General features: G+C 39.3%; 2 protein-coding genes and 1 long non-coding RNA gene across 5 annotated transcripts in view; 1 reads left to right on the forward strand and 2 right to left on the reverse strand.

Moving 5' to 3' along the window:
• Nucleotides 1-5,562: 5,562 nt before the first annotated feature.
• Nucleotides 5,563-7,284, reverse strand: LOC127534362 (uncharacterized). Its single transcript, XR_007942466.1, has 2 exons — nucleotides 7,161-7,284; nucleotides 5,563-6,310 (listed from the first exon to the last, which is right to left on the reverse strand). It is a non-coding gene; the product is annotated as an uncharacterized LOC127534362 (long non-coding RNA).
• Nucleotides 7,282-12,717, forward strand: szrd1 (SUZ RNA binding domain containing 1). Its single transcript, XM_022215288.2, has 4 exons — nucleotides 7,282-7,422; nucleotides 8,655-8,704; nucleotides 9,763-10,029; nucleotides 10,654-12,717. Exons 1-4 carry the CDS (start codon nucleotides 7,375-7,377, stop codon nucleotides 10,763-10,765), a joined length of 477 nt encoding a protein of 158 aa, XP_022070980.1. The 5' UTR covers nucleotides 7,282-7,374; the 3' UTR covers nucleotides 10,766-12,717.
• A 399-nt stretch (nucleotides 12,718-13,116) lies between these two features.
• Nucleotides 13,117-21,541, reverse strand: part of atp13a2 (ATPase cation transporting 13A2) — a 72,249-nt gene continuing 63,824 nt past the window's right edge. For 2 of the 3 annotated variants that reach the window (XM_051949331.1, XM_051949333.1), the window contains exons 18-29: nucleotides 21,238-21,394; nucleotides 20,618-20,729; nucleotides 20,378-20,502; nucleotides 20,085-20,263; nucleotides 19,147-19,239; nucleotides 18,982-19,061; nucleotides 17,469-17,621; nucleotides 17,226-17,322; nucleotides 15,877-16,100; nucleotides 14,632-14,783; nucleotides 14,285-14,457; nucleotides 13,117-13,773 (exon numbers count right to left, since the gene is read on the reverse strand). In XM_051949331.1, coding sequence (XP_051805291.1) covers nucleotides 13,609-13,773; nucleotides 14,285-14,457; nucleotides 14,632-14,783; nucleotides 15,877-16,100; nucleotides 17,226-17,322; nucleotides 17,469-17,621; nucleotides 18,982-19,061; nucleotides 19,147-19,239; nucleotides 20,085-20,263; nucleotides 20,378-20,502; nucleotides 20,618-20,729; nucleotides 21,238-21,394 — 1,710 coding nt within the window. In that variant the 3' untranslated portion in view covers nucleotides 13,117-13,608. The remainder of the gene's footprint in view (nucleotides 13,774-14,284; nucleotides 14,458-14,631; nucleotides 14,784-15,876; nucleotides 16,101-17,225; nucleotides 17,323-17,468; nucleotides 17,622-18,981; nucleotides 19,062-19,146; nucleotides 19,240-20,084; nucleotides 20,264-20,377; nucleotides 20,503-20,617; nucleotides 20,730-21,237; nucleotides 21,395-21,541) is intronic. The other variant, XM_051949332.1, reaches the window with a different exon arrangement.

The following is a 21,541-nucleotide window of genomic DNA, read 5'->3' on the forward strand; positions in this document are numbered from 1 at the left end:
AAACTCTTTAATATTAATATTTGCTACACTGACAACAAATACTCCAATGTTTATATGTTTTTTATTTCACACAGATACTTTTCCATGGCATTGTAGGTGCAGGGATCTGCAGTATTTCGCAGGATACTAGTATTTTTTTCCAATATTAATAGTTACAACGATCTACAACATTTTGTATACAAAGGTATTTAATTTTCAAAATCAACCTGTGCATGAGGGGGCAGCAGCACCCAACACTGAGGGTAAAACAACTGATGGACATGGGACCCACTGGTGTCTCATGGGTCACTGGAGCAAGTTCTGACCACTTTCTCCGGTACTGGTAGAGGAGGTAACATGTACAGTTTAAAACAACATATGATATTTGTTTCAAAAATAATTTTCTGAGATCAGTCATTATCAAGTGAAACCATCAATTAAATATGTAACCATTTGTGCTCGTTGAATTGGTCTGAACATACGGAAACCAAATTTAATATGAGTTTTCTGCATGTAGTATAGGTTAGAGGTCAGGACTGTTCTAAAGTGAGAACTTGAGATTGCTGGATTTCCTTACATCTACAAACACAAGAAGTTGCTGTTAATTCAGGACACCCAGAGCTGAATGTTTATCCTTGAGAGTACAGTCAAGGAACAATAATAAAAGTGGTGTTAAATATTACCAAAGGCTTTCATGCGCAGTGGAGTCCCTGAACATCTCCAACACATGTATTGCATTGCATTCCACTATCTGCAGAGGATGTTATGAAACCGGAGGCTAGCAAATCTTACAGGGCTTGAATGGGGCTTTATCACTGAGAAAGAGTCATATAATTAGGGAAAACTCAAGAGCTAGATTATAACCAGTGAATTTATGACATGAGCTAGTTAAATTTAATCAAAGGTTTTCATGCAGGGCAGCTAGAAGATCCCCAGTTAACATGCTGAGGTTAACTGTTAACTCTAAATTGTCCATAAGTGTGAATGCAAGTGTGATTGGGTAGACTAGTGACCTGTCCAGGTTGTCCCCTGCCTTCACCCTAAATCAGCTGGGATAGACTTCAGGCTCCCTGCGACCCTAATGAGGATTAAGCCGTGTTAAGATAGTAGATGGATGGGTTTTCATGCACGGTGGAGTCTCCTGAACATCTTCAATACATGTATTACATTGCATTTCACTACCTGCACAGGATGTTATGAAAAAAACCAAACCGGAGGCAAAACTAGCAAACTATACAGGGCTTGAACTCGGATTTATCACTGAGAAAGAGTCATATAACAAGGAAAAATACAAGAGCTAGATAACAGCCATTGAATTTATGACAGGAAATATGGCAAAGGTTTAACTAAGTAGGAGCATAGTTCACTGTTTCAGTCGGGGATTTAAAAGCGTTGGGGAGCAGAGCTTTGTAAGAAGACTGGAGATTGTTTCAGACAATACAGGTGAGCGCAAGTTTTATATCCGTGTACAAATATGAACTGAATTTTGTTTTAGGGGACAATAACAGGACTGTAATGCATTACATCCATATTGTTATAGCACTTATATAGAGCATGATGATTTTAACAAAGTAGTCAAAGGACAGTGAGTTAACTTTGCGAATTAGCTCTGGCTATAAATGTTATAGTGTTATACATGTTTATTGTATACACTGGTCTCTATTAAATAAACTCTAAATAAATAAATAAATAAACTTTAATTATCATATCAACAATACATAACAATATTATGTTAAATTAGCTTTTTTTGTGTTTGACTGCTGTCAAAATGCCTTAATATGCTTTACAGATACTTGTAGTGAGTGAATCAAGTACAGAAACGGAAAAAAATGTCCAACGTGGAGCCCACTGGCACTGGCAACGTACAGTATGATCGCTGGAACGAAGATAACATCAACATGAATGTCGAGGCTTCACAGTCTACTAGGCAGAGGTGAGATGAAATGATGTCTTACATAACGATGCATATATTATTTATATTTCTTTCTGCTACACAGGAGTAAAGCCATAGACTTGTAGAAAGATATAGGAAGTAAATCCATACTGAGGAATGCATGGAAAAGTGAAATATTAACAGGGTTGAAAAAGATTAATACTGCCTTAAAAATGTGCCTTTATCTAGAATACTGTTTGAATGCTACAGTAGTCATAAGACCTTTATAGTCAAACCAAAGAGAAAATGTGATAAATACAGTCAAGACTCTGCCTCTCTTTCTGTCACATCCACAGGATCTACGACAGAGCTTGTACTGGCACCACAGGAATACTAGTGAAGGCAGCAGCAGCTGTAGTTGGTGCGGTGCTCGTTTTCGTCATCGGATATGTGACAGGATACTACGTCCATCGGTGCTGATGGTGGAGCCCAGTCAGGAAATCCAAGAGCTTTGAGATTTTCTTTAAAAAACTACAAATTCCATATCACTATGTTATATTTTTTATGGCAATGGTAATTCAATTCAACTATGTTTAAGAAATATTTTCATTTCTGTAGAGAAATTCATAGAAGATCCCTATTTTGCATCATGGCCTGGGCCTGGGATCTTTCTGTGTGGACCTTGCATGTTCTCCCTGTGGGTTTTCACCGGGTTCTCTGGCTTCCTTTCAGAGTTCAAAAACATGCTGAGATTGTCCGTAGGTGTGAATTTGTGTTGTGTTTGGTTGTCTGTCTCTCTCTGACACTACAGAGGATTAAGCGGTATAGCTAATGGTTGGATGGATGGAGAAATCCATGATTGATATGGAAGTTAACTGTGTGGTATGTCTTTTACCCCATGGGACAACAGATGGAAATTAGCTTTGAGCTAAATCTGGCATATTTACATCGTTGTATGTTCATTAATATGCACTGTCCCATTCAAATAAAAGAATAAATGAAATGAATGAATGAAATGAAGTGTTTATTTTGTGAGATTCAATATTTTAATAAAAATATGAAATATCTTAAGTATAAAAATTGAAGTTAAGTAAAAGGTCTGATGAAGCTCCATAATTTTACTAAAACTGCAGTGTTGCAATGTTGCATGGCTACAGAGTCAAATGAATTGAAAAGAGCAATAGCATTATAATATTTCTAGCCAAACACAAGAAAGATATATGCAACTGATATCTGAAAACCCACTCAGGAGATATTCTATGAGACAAATGGAAGAATTATTTAATATAGTGACATCAGTTTCTAAACTCTGGAAAACTGCTTCGTCCATTATTTTTCTTGTATTTAATGGATGACGATCTGTCTTCCCACATCATGTAACCACCATATGAAACACATTTTTTTCTTAACACAATATTCCATCCATTCTCTATACACCGCTTTATCATCACTAGGGTCGCGTGGGGTGCTGGAGCCTATCCCAGCTGACTCGGGCAAAGGCAGGGGACACCCTGGACAGGTCACCAGGCTGTCGCAGGGCTACATATACAGACAATCACACACACATTCACACCTACGATTTAGAGTGACCAATTAACCTCAGCATAGTTTTGGACTGTGGGAGGAAGCCGGAGTGCCGGGAGAAAATCCATGCATGCACAGGGAGAACATGCAAACTCCATGCAGAAAGATCCCAGGCCCACCCTGGGATTTGAACCAGGGATCTTCTTGCTGAAAGGCTAGAGTGCTAACCACTACTCCACTGTGCAGCCACTAACACAATATTGTAGTATATAAAATATACAATAGCAGTGTAGTCCAATACTTTTGCTCACGTGAAAAAGGAGTCGGTTCAATTAAAATATCCTATTTTCCAAGTTGCGTATCAGATCCAAATGTAAATACCTGGAAATAAAAGCTGAAATGATGATCTCATATTTATCTTCTGATATCAAACCCAGATGTACAGACAATGGGGCTACTTTAAAGAATCTACATAATTTCATATGTGTTCTTTTACAGTTTTGATGTATTCAGTATTAATCTACAATGTAGACAATATTAGTTCACTGGTGAGGTGGATTATTAACCGCTCAGCTGCAGTTCAAACTGCTTCACACAAACTGAATTTACAAGGAAATTTTGAAAGGAAATGGAAAGTCTGGGCAAACAGATTTTGTCTCTGAAATTCCAAATAAGCTGCTTTTAGCTATTCTTGTTTGCAAGTAAAGCACAGCAAATACTCTATAATTGGCATCTGAGCATCTGAGCAACTGAAGACCTTACAGATGTTTTATGATAAGGATGTGGTGACATTGATGGTGAGGTTACCACAATAGTAGGAATTAGTATCTGCCCATTGCACGGCTTCTGTGGCTAACATTACCATTAACTTTGGTTGTATGTCCACATTTTAATGCTGAGGAAAGATCAGAAAATGTGGAAACTCTAAGACTAAAATTAAATCATTTGAATAGAAACATTGTAGTATTGTGCAACTTGGCACCAACTTGCTTAAACTAGAAGTTTTTGTGTGTTTGTGTTGACTCTGGTTCAAACATGTTGGATCTCCTGTGTCTGTGGCTTGGTGTGAGATCAACCCAGGGCGTTACAAACACACAGTGTACACATCAGCAAATATGAATTTGTTCAAATTCATATTTCATCCTAAATTCAAGTCAAGAGATAACTGTTTCAAGGATTATTAAATATTTCATGAATAGCATCAACACACGTCAATATATTTATATTCCATATTTTGTTGAGCATACCCCATGCCTCTGATGAAATACATTCAAATGTGAAATAAACAGTAAAATCATCAGTAAAATCTCTCGGTGTTTCATCTACTTATAAATTATTCATATCTTCAGACATCTCCAAACCCTGCAGAGATTCCACTTGCTTCAGAACAGACATTTCTTTATTTAGTTCACTGCACATGATGAAATGACTCCCAGATGTATATTGATGATATGAAGCATATCTGTCAACCTAAAGCAGATTTCTTTAAAAACAAACAAAAAGTTAAGAATGAGAAGTTGTTTGCCCTAATGTAAAATTACTGACTCCATCACATGAAGGACATAATCCAGTAAGATTTGTTTTTCATCGCTTATATGATTTACCTCGTGAACAGGAAAAGTTTCACAGCTGAAACTACACAACCCTCAGTCCTCCACCATCTGAATTACAAACATGTCATCTGAAGTAAGAAAGTAAAATTCACATTAATATATGAACATAAATTTCATAGCTTTTTCAGTTATTGATTGAGGCAACTACAGAGTGTTATTGGATCAGAAACACTATCCTGTAGATGTGACAAGGTATTGTAATGAAATGTCTGCATATGTGACCCTGGTGTCATTTTAAATGGTAAGTGGTCTGTATTTATATAGCGCTTTACTATACCTGCAAAGTACCCAAAGCGCTTTACATGATACATCACATTCACCCATTCACACACTGATGGCGGAAGCTGCCATGCAAGGCGCTAACCACGACCCTATCAGGAGCAATTCGGGGTTAGGTGTCTTGCTCAGGGACACCTCGAACACGACGGGGCGAGGATCGAACCGGCAACCCTTCGGTTGCAAGACGGCCACTCTACCCACTGATCCATGCCGCCCCCTAAAAATAAGCAAATTTTAAAATTTAAATTTTAAGGTTTTAAGATTTTAAGACACAAGAATAGAAGCCACTAGGAATCTCAATAATACAAGATAAACTTTATACATGATGCATATAGCTGTTATGAAATGCATTTTATCAGCTGGAAAATACAATATAAAATATGTTGTGGTGTAAGTAGTTCTCAGATCTTTTACTTAGGTAAAAGAACAAATATAATGATTTAAAAATACTTGCTTACAAGCAATAGTCATACATTCCAACTGCATGAAGTAATCAGCAAAATGTATACGTACATATCATAAAAATATTCCTTTTTATTTACACACTAAAATGGGCTCCATCTGTGTTCTAATAATATGTTATACTACTGGATCATTATTACTGTGACATTAACACATTAACAGCATTATGTCATATACTGCCAGGTGGCTTAATTTCCTGTATAGCTATTTGTCATATTTTTAAGTCATTCGTTGTATCATGAAAGTGTTTTAAGGTCTTAATTATTTCTAAATTGTCAGACAAATAAAAAAGTAAGTGTATAAGTAAAAAAGTACAACATTTCCCCTCGAAGTACACTGTAGCTCAAGTAGAAAGTAGCATAAAATTAAATTACTCAAGTGAATCACAAGCACCTTAGAAGTGTACTTGTTTACTGTACAAAGTAGTTTAACTTAGTTACAACATAAAAGTATGTAAAGTAAATGTGGTAACTGTGAATATGGGCTGATACTTTGCATTGTCTATTGGCGACCTGCTTCTGATTCGGTAAAGCAGAACTCTCCTGGCCATGGAGGCTAATGGGGTAAGTCCATCATCGCTCTACATGGAAAAGAAGAGAAAAAACAGATTGGCGGTTCAGACTTGGCACAGGGATCAACGGTGGAAATCTGAGTTTGTGTGACAGTTCAGAAAGTGTGAAGGATGGTACATAACGTGAACATCTATAAATGGTGTTCAAGAAAAACATCCAAAGAAAGCACCTAAAGAGTGCATACCTCTTCCAGCATTGTTCAAATCTCTCAAATAGTTTTGATGGTTTTAATCTTTATCTGGATCCAGATCTGCTTTATATTCATGGTGGTAAAGATGGAATCCCACCGACTGGCTGACTGTGATTTTAAGGAAAATATCTAAACCTTTGCTGATACAAGACACCTGAAGAATGCATGGTTAATCTACACAGAGATTGCTTATTTTGTATTTTATTCTATGTTAGTAACATTTGGGGCGAGACATTTCAATTCAACACACATTTACAATTCACACTACCGTTCAAAAGTTTGGGGTCACTCTGGCAATTTCATGTTTTCCCTGAAAACTCACACTTTTATTCATGTGCTAACATAATTGCACAAGAGTTTTCTAATCATCAAGTAGCCTTTCAGCACCATTAGCGAACACAATGTAGCATTAGAACACAGGAGTGATAGTTGCTGGAAATGTTCCTCTGTACCCCTATGTAGATATTTCATTAAAAATCAGCCGTTTCCAGCTAGAACAGTCATTTACCATATTAACAATGTCTAGACTGTATTTCTGATATATTTAATGTTATTTTCATTGAGGAAAATCCGTTTTCTTTCAGGACATTTCTAAGTGACCCCAAACTTTTGAACAGTCATGTATATGTATGTTTATATTTTATAATTTATGTGTATGTCTATGTTACCCATGAATCAGGCTGGACTCTGCAGTGACTTCACCGGAGCAACTGTTTAGTGATTGCGGTTTAGAAGTAAATACATTGTGGCCCGTTCCTGCTGAACTCCGTGGAGGGGCTCTGGGGAATTCCGTCAGCCTGTCGTCACAGTGTGCAGACAGCCGAGGGGCGGACCCGGAGCTCCGTCCAGCCAAATCCACAGCGTGTCTGAGCAAAATGAAACATGGATGAGGAGGTCGCTGAAAGTTGGGAGGACGCTGCCGATAGTGGGGTAAATAATGAAAGACTCCATGTAGCTTCAGCTGAAGACGATTATCATATTGGCTGACTGTTGATATGAACGAGGCTGATTTTGGAAGTTCTTGTAAGGCTGCTCCATGTTAACGGCTGTTCCTCGTGCCAACAATGTAGCTAAAGCTAACGTTAGCTTCAAGAAACTTGTCGCGCTGTCGTCAAGTAGCCTTAGCTAGCCAGCGAGTCGGGCTAAACACGGACTTCAGTTACTAGTTGACGCTAGCTATTTGAAAATAATTTCGCATTAACCAGCGGTAATATGCTCAATATTTAGCTAACGATAGGCAGCTAACGGACATGGCTACAAGACGCGAGCTAAACCCAAGGAACAAGAGTTCCAGTTCAAATGCTAAGGTTTAGGTGAGGCTGGCTAACGCGATGCTAAGTTAGCTCTTCACTGCAGGCGCACACAGAAAATGTGTCAATTTTGTGATGTTTTGCTTGTTGTTAAATGTACGTGGCTGTACAGGACAACGAAAGCCCATTTCACTACTGGTCTGTATCTTGTATTCAATTTAGGGCGTTTTTATTGAAGCTAACAACTTACCTTTATAAATGTCATCCTAAACATTGACTCTTCTCCGCGACAAAGCCCGGAGCATTTTGTGAGATTAGTTTAAGAAGGTGCAAATATCTCTGTTGTGAAGTGACAGTTTGTAAAATGTGTACCACTACATTGATGTTCAATTTCAACGGAACCTGGCATAAACTGGTCTCAGTGTTTGATTTGTGGAGTTGCTTGGGTTTTCCGTAGTTTACAGGGCCATGTTGTTGTTCGACAACAGTTTCGGCCATGTTGTCAACTAGTTAGTTGGTTGCGAACCAGTTATGTTGCCAAACTGGTCAGCCGGTAACATTCAGTTGACATTAGCCAGCTTTCGTCACGGTAGTTTGGCTGATGACGTTAAGAACGTGGTTCTGAGAAGCCAAACGTCAGCAGCTCGTCAGGCTGAACCAGCAGATCGTCAGTGTCTCAGCCAACCTTAGATTCAGTTTTCTCTGGCAGCATCAGCCGGCTAATGTTGGCTAGATGAGCAGTCACTCTGTTATTACTTGGCAGCTGCCCTAGCCATGTATAAATAGCTTGTAACTGAATCCTGCTTTCCATCCACTCTCCCATGCACTACCTGCAGCACCTCTTCCTTCCAAAATCAATCTGACAATGTTGTGTGCTTACATGAATATTTGTTTGCACTCCTTTCCTCTCAGGAAATGGAAAAACGGTTAGAAGAGAAGCTACGGATCAGCCAGAAAGAAAAGTAAGGACTGTTATTTATATTTGGTCTGAATTCTATTGAAACACACATTTTGCAGATTTTGAAAGATCAATTTTCAGTTTAGACTACACGACATTAGGAACAAAACACTGGCATTGCCATATTTCGTTTATCTGACATTGTGCAATATCAAAAAATACAAGACTGTTCATCAGCTGAACTGAATAAGTCTACTTGAAAGAGATTTTCTACTGTTCTGCAACATCAGGGCGATTTAAGTAAATTAAAATAATGTTTTAAATGCTGCGAAGTTACAGTGAGGACTCCCTTTGATTCCAGATCATTTAGAACTATACTCATATCGATTCATGTAGAATTTTTCAATTTTATTTTAGCATTGGATGACATTCAGGTATGAATTTGCACTCCTACAGAGCTTCGTGGTGGTGATTTAAGTGACCAAACAAATTAGTCTTGTAATCTAATGTTGTAGCAACGATTGCATAACACTGCTGTAGTGGAAGCAAACTACGTAGCTGTGCACAGAGAAACCTCTAATCTCCACACAGTCACGACAGAGCAGGTGAGTGATGAAAAATTGTGTTGGAAAAAAGTGTAATAAGGGTTTCTAATTAAATATTTACCAAGTGATTGTATCTACATGGACTGTTTTTGATGAGTGGAGCATTTTATACACCAGTAATGCGGAACACCAAAATCATGATACATCCAAGAACCCTTACGTTGAAGTCAGTCATGTCATAGAGAAGAAAACCACGCAAACTTTTTTTATTGCGTGAAGAAGCAAAAGAAGTTGCAGCATGATGTGTTTGAGGTAAATTGCTTTACTTCACCTTACACTTCCTGCAGTGTGACGATTGGCCACACTGAAGTGTCACTGGTGAAATATGTCGTGCTGCCCTGTTTTCAGTTCATCATATGGGCAGTACTCTTCAGTTTGTTACAGGTGAATCAGAAAGTGGAGAAGATCCTTACAATGCAGAAACTGGCATGTTGTACTATGTATTTAACTTTGCTGAGAAGCAGGAAAAAATGTAGTCAGTGGATGTATGAAAGACCGAGTCTTGTTTTGCATTTAGGGAATCCAGTAATTCTCCACGATCTCTGCTGAAGACGACCATGGTGATACAGGACGACTCTTTACCAGCAGCACCCCCACCTCAGATACGCATTTTGAAGCGGCCTGCAAGCAACGGGTCCCTGGGAACACCTTTAAATCAGAACAGGCCTACACCACAGGTCAAATCTCTGGCCCAGCGAGAAGCAGAGTATGCTGAGGCCAGGAAGAGAATACTGGGCAGTGCCTGCCCAGAGGAGATCCCTCAGGACAAGCCCAACACTGACAGGTAAGCATCAAATATACCGTTTACTCACACAGAGTTTACTCAGAACCATCTAAAGCCTTGCTGCTTTATTTAATGTTGCGCTTCACACTGAATATTAGTGTTGGCATTATTTGAGGGTCTCTCCAATCACCCCGTTTCCAGTCATTAACATTTCTGTTGTTGATAGTTTAAATGTGTTTATTTCTAAAGCATAGTACCATGTTTCTCTTATTCTGAAACAGCAGTGATTTTTATTTATGGTTCAATTTGATTCTTAATGTAAAATTTGTTTTGCTCAATGCTAACATCTGTATGACTACGGTCTTGAATTAGAAGCAAAACACTTGTAAACGTTACCACTATGAAACCACTTTTAATATGTTAAAATTTTCACTTGCATTCAGTTTTGAAATTAACTTCCTTAAAGACAAAAGGGAAGACTAACTAAAATCATATGTTGCAAGATGTCTGATGTGAGGCTGCAGAGATCCAGTAATTAGGACGGTTCAAGAGAGAAACATCAATTGAAAACAAGAACTGCTGCTAAAACTTGCCAGCTGGCAAAGAGTTGTGAGCAGTTTCTGTCTGGCAGCTGGGATATGGAAAAGGCTGCTGTCTGAGTTATTCCTGTTCTTTTTCTACCAGGCCAGGGCGCAATAACTCTACATTGCCTTCAGAGGACACCAGATCAAACAATCACACTGTCCGGCAGCCAGCCGGCCCAGACGGCACCCAAGGGTTCCGACAGCACAGATAAGGGGGCCTCAACTGGCCATCGAGGGGAGAGAGATCAAGGGCCACCTGAGAGCAAACGCATTACTGTATTCTTGAAACTTCCTTCCTTCAGTTCCTCTATATCAGATGGGCTGTGAGTCTGGCCGCATCACTGGCCTCCTCTTCCCACTCACAGTTGGTGTGGAACTACCAGCGAGCGAAGAACTCCAGTCGGAAGTGAAATGGAAATGTGCTCTCTTCTATCCCCACTGTTTGGCACTGTGATTATGGACATCCTCTGGACTCACTGTGATGATCCCCTTTAAGAGAAGCCCCTCGTCTCCATCTGTCCTCCTTTGGTCCCTCATGCCTCCATTCAAGGAAGCCTGAAGGGCAGAAGCAAAGACTTGAGCAAAGGACAGCTCTGAGTGGAGCAGAAATGAGGGGCCATATCAAAATGAGAAGAGCTGGTACTTGTGCAGCAGCAGCTTCTTCCCAGCAATAATACAAGACTTCACTTCAGTGTTTTTAATTTTTCAGATTTTGGCTCACAATTTTTTTTGTTTTTCTTGCTTGTCTTCATGAATACTAGGGATGCTCTGATATCTAACACATACAGGTAGAAGTACTTCATATAATCGGCACACCACCCAGAATCTGTATTTATTAATGAGATTTTTAGAAATATGCATCACGTCTGGAGTTTTTATGAAATGGGAAACGCATTATTCCACCTTTGTCAGGTGGTAAAATAATAAATTGCTTGATATGGTTTAAACTGATGCCCTGGACTCAGCTTGTGGTGTTTTGCATTAAGCACACCCCTGATGCTGAGTCCTAAACTGAGCAGTTGGAGTTATCAGTGCACCCCTACTATGTAAATTGCCATTTGTTTTTAAAAACTGGGGGTGGGGGGTCATGTGTGTCAAGTTGTTTATCCGGTAAGTTCTGTTTACAGTTTGTCTTTTGTTTTACAATGAAGCTTTTGAGCTGTCTTCCTTTGACTGTCACTAAATTTCTATTTAAAAGTAAAAGCAAAAAAAGGAGATAAGTAGCTTTTTCTGTATTTTTTCTATAAGATAGCAGCAATGTCAGCGCAAAGCAGTATTTTTAATTGAAATGAACCAAAATCCCTTTTTCAAAACCAACCTAAAATGGCACTATTATCTGAAGGTGGTGCTGGCAGCAACTCAAAGGAGGGTCAGAAGGTAGAATGAATTTACTGCTGTACTTCACAAGCCTCTCCGTTGTTTCTCCACCTCTTCAGCGGTGTGCTTGTTTCTTCATGTCGTTCTCTGAGGTACAGCACATTGGAACTCAGGTGCAAGTGAACGAGACTGAATGAATGAAATGAACCAAGATTGTATTTTTCCTTCAGGTTTGATTGCGCAAACAGCTAATGTCCGTATTTAAGCCTGGGTTAGCACTTAGAAACTGTGCTCCATAGAGAGAAATGTAACTGAAATGATGCCCATGTCCCAAGACGAATGAATGCCAGATGTTTTTGTTTGTTTTGTCTCAATTGTTTGCATCTTGGTCACATTAAGAACAGAAAAAACATCCTGGTGTGGTTGTTCAGTCACTGATGCAACAGTGGAGTGTGTAGACACATTTGGATGTGAACCAGAGAAGAGTCGACTAAGTGGCTCTCCAGGACCCTTGTGCCCAGATGTTCAGTTTTTCACTGTTATTTGCGCAGTGAGGAGATCTCGATAAAGCCATATTCATTGGTGCAACATTATCAATACAAACTTTATTGTAATGGTTGAATTCAGCTTGTGCCTCCCGTATCACATCCTTACTTCCTGGTTGTTGACTTTATTAATGTAGTTCAAGAAACTGAAAAATGTTTGAGAGAGAATTCACAAGACTGTAAGAGATTTTAGTTCGAGAAGTCAAGTGGCAGAGCAGGAGAGTCAGGTTTCTCCGAGTTCAGAGTGCAAACAAACTGCCTGTAAATACTGATTTAATAAAAATGATTTGCAAAAAATGTGATTTCATGTGCATTAAACTACAATTATTGTATGCTTTCACCAACCAGTCAAGGTGCAGACTATTTCCATGTCAGTCCAGACTTGACTTTTTTTTATTGATCTATATATCCAGTTAGACATTACCATAAGTATAGTATGAAATCTTGAGTTGTGGCCAAGAATGTGTTTTGTGAGATCACTCATTTTGGCTACCAAATTGTAATCTGTTGATCCTCTACTCAAAATAATGCTTTTGCCAAATTTGAAGGAATTTCCCGCAGGCCTTCCAGACATAATGCATTTATAAGACTGTGACAGATGGCCAACCTCCAATGCTTCCAGCTTCAGCAGGCACCTTTACAAATTAACAGTACACTCCAACTTTAAAGAGAACATCAGTGTCTTCAAAAACACACTGCAGTTTACATAAAAATATTTTTTATTACATTAAGTAAACATTGCATTGCTAGTCAAGTTGAAGATGTAACTTGTAGGGATGTACTATGAAGCAAGTTTGTCAGAGCTAGGCTTCAAGTTTACTGCTTCAACAAAATCTAAACCCCCAATAAGAAGTAACGTGTCATTATAGTGGTTATCTTTCTTTGTTAATCCATGGTTTCTGCTGCAGGCTCTCATAAGAGGGATGGGCTGATGGCATTCTGAAGTCAAGAGGAACAGGTAGCAATGCACACACTTTCTTAAAGCCAATTTATATCCCAAACTCTGAACTTAAACCTCCTCCAGAGCAGGTTAGCCATGCAGCTTCCTCATCAGTGGTCATCGTGAGCTATCAGGTTCAAAAAGAGCCACCGTGGCGACATTGAAAACTCTTGACTCTAAGCTCTGCATATGTCGCTAACCCACCAACCTCACTTTGTAGTACATCCACAGCATTGTTGGGCTCAGGTGAATGCTAGCTCATGCAGACTGTGTGGGATGTTGGGGAAAGAGTTTGATTAAGGGGCGGCCATGATGCAGAGTCAGACAGACGGACGTTCAAGCGTTTGTAGAGTTTCTTGGATGGACGCTGTCCACGCAGCAATCGAAGGCAGTTCAAAACCCCCAAGTCTATCAGCAACTGGAGAAAAACAAAAGGACATAAAAGATGGACAAAAGCCTTTCTTTATAGCCAAAATTTTGACGTCATACTGGAAAATTTTGCGTTACTAAAACATTAAGAATTTGTATAGACACATAAAAAAAATAAGTTTGAGAACAGACACACAAACTACATGAGCTCCAGCACATAATCTGTGCATACTGTATAAAACGTGAAGGATTGAGCAGCAATAATTTGGAAAAGAGTCTCTTAAACACACTGAGCATACCATAGAGGTTGGACAATTTACTTTTAAATACTTTTTCCACCATGAACATGTTAACCTCTGAAGTTCTTTGGCACAGACATGAACTCAAGATGACCATAGCTTATTTCTTCACAAAGGAGAATATTATAAACCATTACTGGTCCCACTGTAATGGGTTTTATCTAACTGTTGTTGGAAATGATAATTAAGTGCTTCTGTTAATGGTATTGTAGATAAGCATTGTCTAAAGAGGGTATATGAAGGCTTTATATCATCACTGACCTCGGCAATAAAACAAATGAGGAAATTGAGAGCGGCTACACCAACGAGCAGCATTTTAAAACCCATATCCGTGATGTTGTACAGTTGAAGTATTCGGCAAAAGAAAGGTCCAGGATACAACACCAGCCAAGTCATCAGGGCAAAGTAGATGAAGAGCACGAAGAGAAAAACAACTGAAAGGGGGAAAAAAAAAAATCACTTCTGAGTCCTCCGTGTTTGACAAGGTTTACTGTAATGCTACATTTAATGACTATGGTAATAATGAATGGCTGATTTATCAGCGTGGGTCTAAACACACACTTCCTTTGATTTTCAAATCACCATCCCTGGACATTTTAATGACTCACAATTGTGGTAGAGAGGTTTCTTGTGGGGGTAGCCCTTGGTGACCACCACAGCCATGATGATGTACTGGAAACCTGACAAGTCAAACACACTGGCGTCCTCCATGTTGGGCAGATTGTCTGCTCCAAACACTGTTGAATTGAGTGGAACATACCTAAAAACACAAGATAAAGTGAATGATGTGTAGACCTAAATCAGAGACATTGGATTTGTTTTGTGTATACAGAAATCGGTATTAAAGGACCCATATGGTGAGAATCAATTTTTGTTGTGTTTTCATGTCTTGAGATGTAAAATAAAAGATGCTAAGAGATGAACATGCTTACTGAAGACATCCCTCAAGCCCCATCTCAACTACACAGCCTCCTAGCTTTACAGGCCAGTCATATTTTTATTTGGTTTCTACATAGCTGTCGACCTAAAAACTTGCATGTGGCCCTCTGGCCCGCTGCTTCCAGGTGAGCCATTCAGAGTGACTGCCTCACAGTCCACCGGGTTTGTTTGCTTTCTGGAGCTGCTTCTGCTAAACTCTAAAATGCTTCAACCAAGAGCAAAGTTCACCAAATGTTCTGCTGCTGCCTGCAAGCATAAACACAACAGTCTTCATGCACTCCCAGAATCTGAGGAACTAAAGATGCAAGGGTTACTTTTATGCTTGATGGTAATAGGCCTACAGCAATAGAAAACTTCCAGTGCATTGTGGGGCTAATGTGGCTGACGTTAACACGTGTTCTGATCACATGCCTACAGGTCGGAGCTCTCTGGAAACTGCAACACTGAGGGACATTCAGAGATGGTGGAAAATTTAACACCAATTTGAAACCAACAAACAAGGGCTTGTTAGGTTACTGTGTTTTTGCGTGCCTCAGTTCAACTTAAACGCAGCTGCTGTCATTCATTTATATAATTTATACTGTATTTTAACACAGCTGAATCTCTAATAAAGCTGTTATGTACATATATTCTAGCCCATTAAGACTACATGTCATACAGCAGTCACTTCAGAGCTGTTGCTCTGCACAACTAAAATACTTTTTATAACTGCAAAACTATAAGTCAGAGAGAAAAAGTATGGGCGAAAGACAGCCTTTGTTCGACATATTCATTTATGTCTGTGTGAGCTGCCATGTGCTCATCTGTGCTGCTCTGCACTGTCAATTACTGACACAAAGAGACATGTGAGACTTGGGGAACAATATGGGACCTTTAAAATGTTTCCGTTCTGGCACTTGTGTCTTTGTACTGACCAGTCCTGTGAGGTTGTGATAAAGAGTGCAGCCAGCTGGCCAAGAACGGTCATGCAGGTGTGGATGAAGAGGCTGCCTAGGACAGGCAGGGCCAGCAGAGTGGCTGGAGGTCTGCAGGGGTGCAGCTCCTCACTAGGGCCCCCTTTTCCCATCACGAGGGCCAGCGCTGTCACCAGTATCAAGTCACAAAATAGGTACTGCAGGTCAGCCATGCTGGTCTTCAGCTGGACACACACATCGACAACATGTATTTAGCACATCAATTATTCAATTTGGAAACTTGTAATAGATATGATATAGGCTATAATTAGGAATAAGTCAGCTCAACATCTTTGGGACTTCATGTAGCAATACTTTACTAAATTTTCTACTAATGCTACATAAGATCTTGTGCTTTTGGGACACTGTTAATTTCTACATATCAGTAGAGCTAACTTTTTATAGTATTTGTTAGCATTATCACTGTTCTGGTATATAACAGAGGTGAGTGCAAAATCCCTTAGATGCTATCATAAATACAAAGTATTTTTTGTTCTAATGAGTTTCTGCTTGGGGGCCTGTATTTTCAAGATAGTCTTTCAAAAGAATTTGCTTGCGATTGTTGATCAGATGTAAGATAAATCTACTCTACTGTTCTCTCAAAATAATTCAGCTGTTGAGAGACGATTCAGTTTGGAATCATCTAACATTTCAGGGATACTGAACAGCAATGTACTCACTTCTGTTGTATACTATAAATGTCGTCCTAAGAGTAAAAATAACGTTGGGAAGGTAAAGAAAAAAGACCATATTTCCTTCTGTGGGTGTCGTAGCTGACAGGAGTGAGGTTACACTGCGAACACCAGCTCATCCCTTTGATGCTCAGAAACTATCCAGAGAAATTTGTTTGCAAGGCAAGTGTGATAAGCAGCCTTGTGAAGTTAAGGTTGAAAGCTAGATAAGCAAAGATTCTGTGTCTGTATTTGTTTATAACAGTAGCATGTAGTTGGTTTAGTCACAATAATTAGAGTGTTTCTTCCTAACTAACAGGAGCTAAGTGGCTGTACAGCATTTTGAAATGAGATATGAGAATGAATAGTTAATAACATTAATAATTTGCTGTTAAAACAATCCTGTCTGACTAATTTTCTAATTGTTGGTTAAGTTCTGTATTCTAGATAACATAGTCCTATGAATACTTATTTAATGTTGAACATGTTGGAGTTTCACAGCATCCAGTTTAAAAGGTGACCAAACAGAAACATGAATGTATGGCAGCAACACGTTGAAGCTCATCCACCAGTGATGCACCACAGAAAAATGACTACTCTAAAGGTAAGCGTGTAATGACCTCCCCCACTCATACTCACTGTGCAGAGAATGAGGACAGACCAGTACTGAATGAGGCTGTACATTGCCATGTACCTAAAGAGACTGAAGGAGGTGACCAGAGAACACCGGCCCTCTCTGCACAGAAAAGGAGGAAGAAAAGTGTTATTTTTTTCCTGAAGACTATGCCACAAACATTTCAGGTTTGGTGGGTTTTCAAAGACATTATCTATATTTACACTGATTTTCTGTCGCTTAGACTTTAATGTCTCCTTCTTCCTCACCTGATAAGCAGCGGCACACAGCTGATGTTTTCAGTCTTGGAAGTGAAAGGTGAGGCAACGGAAGCCTCAGCTTCAGACAGTGAAACTCCAGCATCAGAAGCTCTCAGGGCCCCACAGTCATTGGCCCCGTCTCCACACATGCCCACTCGGTAGCTGCAGACGTAGAACGAGGGTTTGACTAATAATTGCTGTTGTAGTGAAAGTTACATAGTAACCACTGGTAATTCATATGAATGATAAAAATGATAAATATTTGACCCCGATAATGCATTTATCCTGCCGCAATGGGACGGCCTTAACACTCTGAAACATCTACTAAATACTGACCTGAAGGGGGTGAATATTTATGCAATCATTTACTTTATCTTTTTAATTAATTTACATGATTTTGTAAAAAATTAGTTTTCACTTTGATAATAAAGAGGGTTTTTTGTTCAAATTCTTGTTTAAAAAAAGCCAAAATATATTGACCATGATTTTATGTATAAAAGCGACAAAAGGGTGAAACTTTGAAAGGGGGTGAATACTTTTTAGAGGCAGTGTATATCACAAAAACTAGACTATTTATCAGACCCAGAAACTGTAAAAACAGAAAGAATAATTAGATTTTCAACTTTCCAGTGATTCCTTGACCTACACATTTGTGATGTGCTGTCATGTTGGAAAAGCTTAAAACTGTGATATTTAATCAAAATAATTATTATACATATTTCATACGGAATGTCACCAAAACAACACGCCTTTGATCCAGGTACTGAGAAAAACATGAAAGAATCTGCACTCCTCAGCGTCAACAAGAAAATGACTATGCTGACCAACACTCACACGACAAAAGTTTTAAACTTTTTGGCTGGACTTTGCTGAAACTCAAGTTGTGTTTACACTGAGTAGACAGGAGACAAGTGTGGAAACAAATTAAAATGTCACCATTTCAATATCTATAGTATGCAGAGTCACAGTTTATTGCCAGTATTATAAAACCTGGAGGGACTGAAAATGGTGAGATAAGCTTACTACTAGGGGATATGAATTTTGGTAAAATAAATGAAATTAAACTTTCCATTCAGAATTTTTTTAAAAATAACTTTTTGCTTTATAAGTTTGTCATGCTCCACAGAAGGCCATTTAGACAGGTTAGTTATCAGTACTTCTAGTCATGGCTGTGCTGTTTCTATAGAGGTAAAATGGAAAAATTAGCCCACAGTGAGTAAAAATGTGACAAGAAAAACAAGATCCCAGGGTTAACTTTTGGTACAACATTTTATGAATTCTGCAAGTACAATATACCCTGGTGACAGACTTTTTCACTCTGATGACTGATGAGAAAGTAATATTATTTTTTGCTCAGTAACATTCAACAGACACAGCATAGTTTGTTGACATTAAAATGACTAGGATGGGTGCTTGATTCCCCCTAATTCTCAGTGCTTTCCTTCAGTATATTCCAACTCATTATTTCTGTTCTTCCGTAGTTTCTTTCCTCTTTTGTATCCAAACAAATTTTTTTACTTACTTCAGTTTCTGCAGCTCCTTCACCAGCTGGGTTTTCTGGTCAGGCGCCATGCGTGCAAAAATGGTGGCTCGCATTAAAACCTGCAATGACAGGATATCAAGTCAGTGGTGTGCTAACATGGTCCTTGTCAGAACATTGCTGCTGGCATTACACAGTGTAAATTACCTTTGGAAGATACTCAGGGAAGTAATCACATAGGGCAGCAAAGGACTTTCCATTAATAGCCAAGTGATAGCCAAAGCCACCCTGATACAGACCCTGAGAGCAGAGGGACAAACATCAATAACAACAACTGAAATTCATCCAAGTTGAAATATATCTCTACTGTTACACTGCCAACGTAATTCCTGCTCAAATAATTAAGTACAACACAACCAATTAGCAAAATCCTGCCACACACACACACACACACATGTTTGTTTTTCTATACCGGTGGGGACTTACCATTGACTCCCATTCATATCTAACTCCTCACCCTTACCCTAACCCTAACCTTAACCATCACCAAATCAATGCCTAACCCTAAACAAACGTTTTTGCACTTTTACATTTTTTATTAACAACAATATGGCCAAGAAAACGGTGTTGCCACCCGTGGGGACCTCATTTTAGGTCCCCACCGTAAGACAAGTCCCCACCTTTATAGCAAATAGTCAGGTCAAAGTCCCCACCTGTATAGCAGAAACAAGTATACACACACACACACACACACACACACACACACACACACACACACACACACACACACACACACACACACACACACTTAATAAAGACATTCAAATGCTTGGATATGAGTAAAATGTATCTTATTGTAGCACAGCTTGAGATACACAGATAAGGAGGAATATTTTTTCCAATCAAACCACATCAGTGTTGACACAGAGCATGGCTTCTTGGAAAAAAAAAAATCATGATTTCTACTCCATTTGACACATGATGAAGGTCATTCTGCTGATTTTTATAACAGCAGTACAATCATGGTGACGGCCAAACTGAACAATGATTCTCTTTTCCCTAGATTTCTAACAAACATTCAGGTCCACTCCAGACTACACACTGAGGAGGAGCACAATGCAGGGTTGTATCTCAGCAAGACCAACCCGAGTGATGACCTCTGTGGAGCTTTGTGTGTCAGTGGTCCCTCCGTCCTCCAGGCCGAACCTCAGGGAGGCCGTGGACTGGGCAGTGTGGGGGGTTGCAGTGACAAATATCACCTTCTCATCAGATCCCACCATCCCACAGGTCTTTGCTACATTAACTGCTGTTAAAACATTGTCCCCTATGTGAACAAGGACAAAACAAGATTTGACATGACAGAGGGCTTAATAATAATCAACATTCTGCTTTAACTGCAAAGAATAATTAGACGTGGTGAATGCAGAATATTTCTCACCAGTGACCATGATGGTGCGAATGTGTGCCAATTTCAGGATGTTAATAACTTTTGCACTCTCAGGCTTTACCAGGTTCTTCATCATCAGCAAGCCAAGGAACTGCATGTCTCTCTCCACTTCCCCTCTGTGGACGGACACACAGCTGTGAACACTCAGAGCTAATTATTAGAACTTAATCAAAGAGCTCATGAGGAGTTTGGGCGCCACTAATGAGTCAGAAATACAGACTGTGCTCTCACCGTTCAATAGTCCTCAAGTCAGAGTTCACGTCTACCGGTTTATAGGCCAATGCAAGAACCCTGAGGCCTTCACTGGAGAAGGTACGCAATTTTCTGGAGAACTGCGCTGGCACTGTCAAAACAAAGCATCCAGTTTCATGTCAGTGTCATGTAAGAGATGTAGATGTAGTGAAAGAAAGTGGTTTTGGTAAATTTATGTTAAAAAAAAACAGCTATAATTCCAAACTCCTAGAATTGCTGTAGAGCAGATACATGCTTAAAAAATAAATGACTGTGACACATAGATTTGATCATTAAAAACATATCTAAGGGTAGATCTTCTTTAACCCTCTCAATTCTAAGCAGCTTGTGGGTGTTGTGGTCATTTTTTACTAGAATATAGTTCTGCATCTTTGCTGAAAAGTCCCTAAATTTTTGCCACATGACTGGTAGAATGGCTCAGACCATCAGAACAATAAAAATCTGATGATGCTTCCTTTTTGTTTTAACCGCTTCTGGGCGATAAATGGCATCATTTTGGTGTTTTTCTTTATTTTTTAAATTACATGCCTTTCAAACCTGGTAGTTTTGAGGGTTTAGAAGGTTAAAGCTTTAGTTATGATTCATATCAAGTCTCTGACCTGTTTCAACTCGACAGAGGCTAGCCACCATCTCTGGGGATCCTTTCATGAAAGCGAGAGCTGAGCTTCCCCCATGAGCCACTGTCACCACACTCATCCTCTGGAGGGCTGATGAGAATGGAAACCTCTGAACAATGGCCACCGCCTCCCTTGTGGACTTTCAGCAAAATTAAACAAAACAATGAGAACAACTCCAGAGAATATTGACTTTGTCTTAAAGCTCAGTTTTCACTGTTTCCAGAAAACATAGTAGGGACACAGTGAATACAGAGAGATGATAATAAAGACGTTACTCTACTGAGCT

Source organism: Acanthochromis polyacanthus, chromosome 6 (assembly GCF_021347895.1).
Source record: "Acanthochromis polyacanthus isolate Apoly-LR-REF ecotype Palm Island chromosome 6, KAUST_Apoly_ChrSc, whole genome shotgun sequence".
NCBI classification, from domain to species: Eukaryota; Metazoa; Chordata; class Actinopteri; family Pomacentridae; genus Acanthochromis; species Acanthochromis polyacanthus.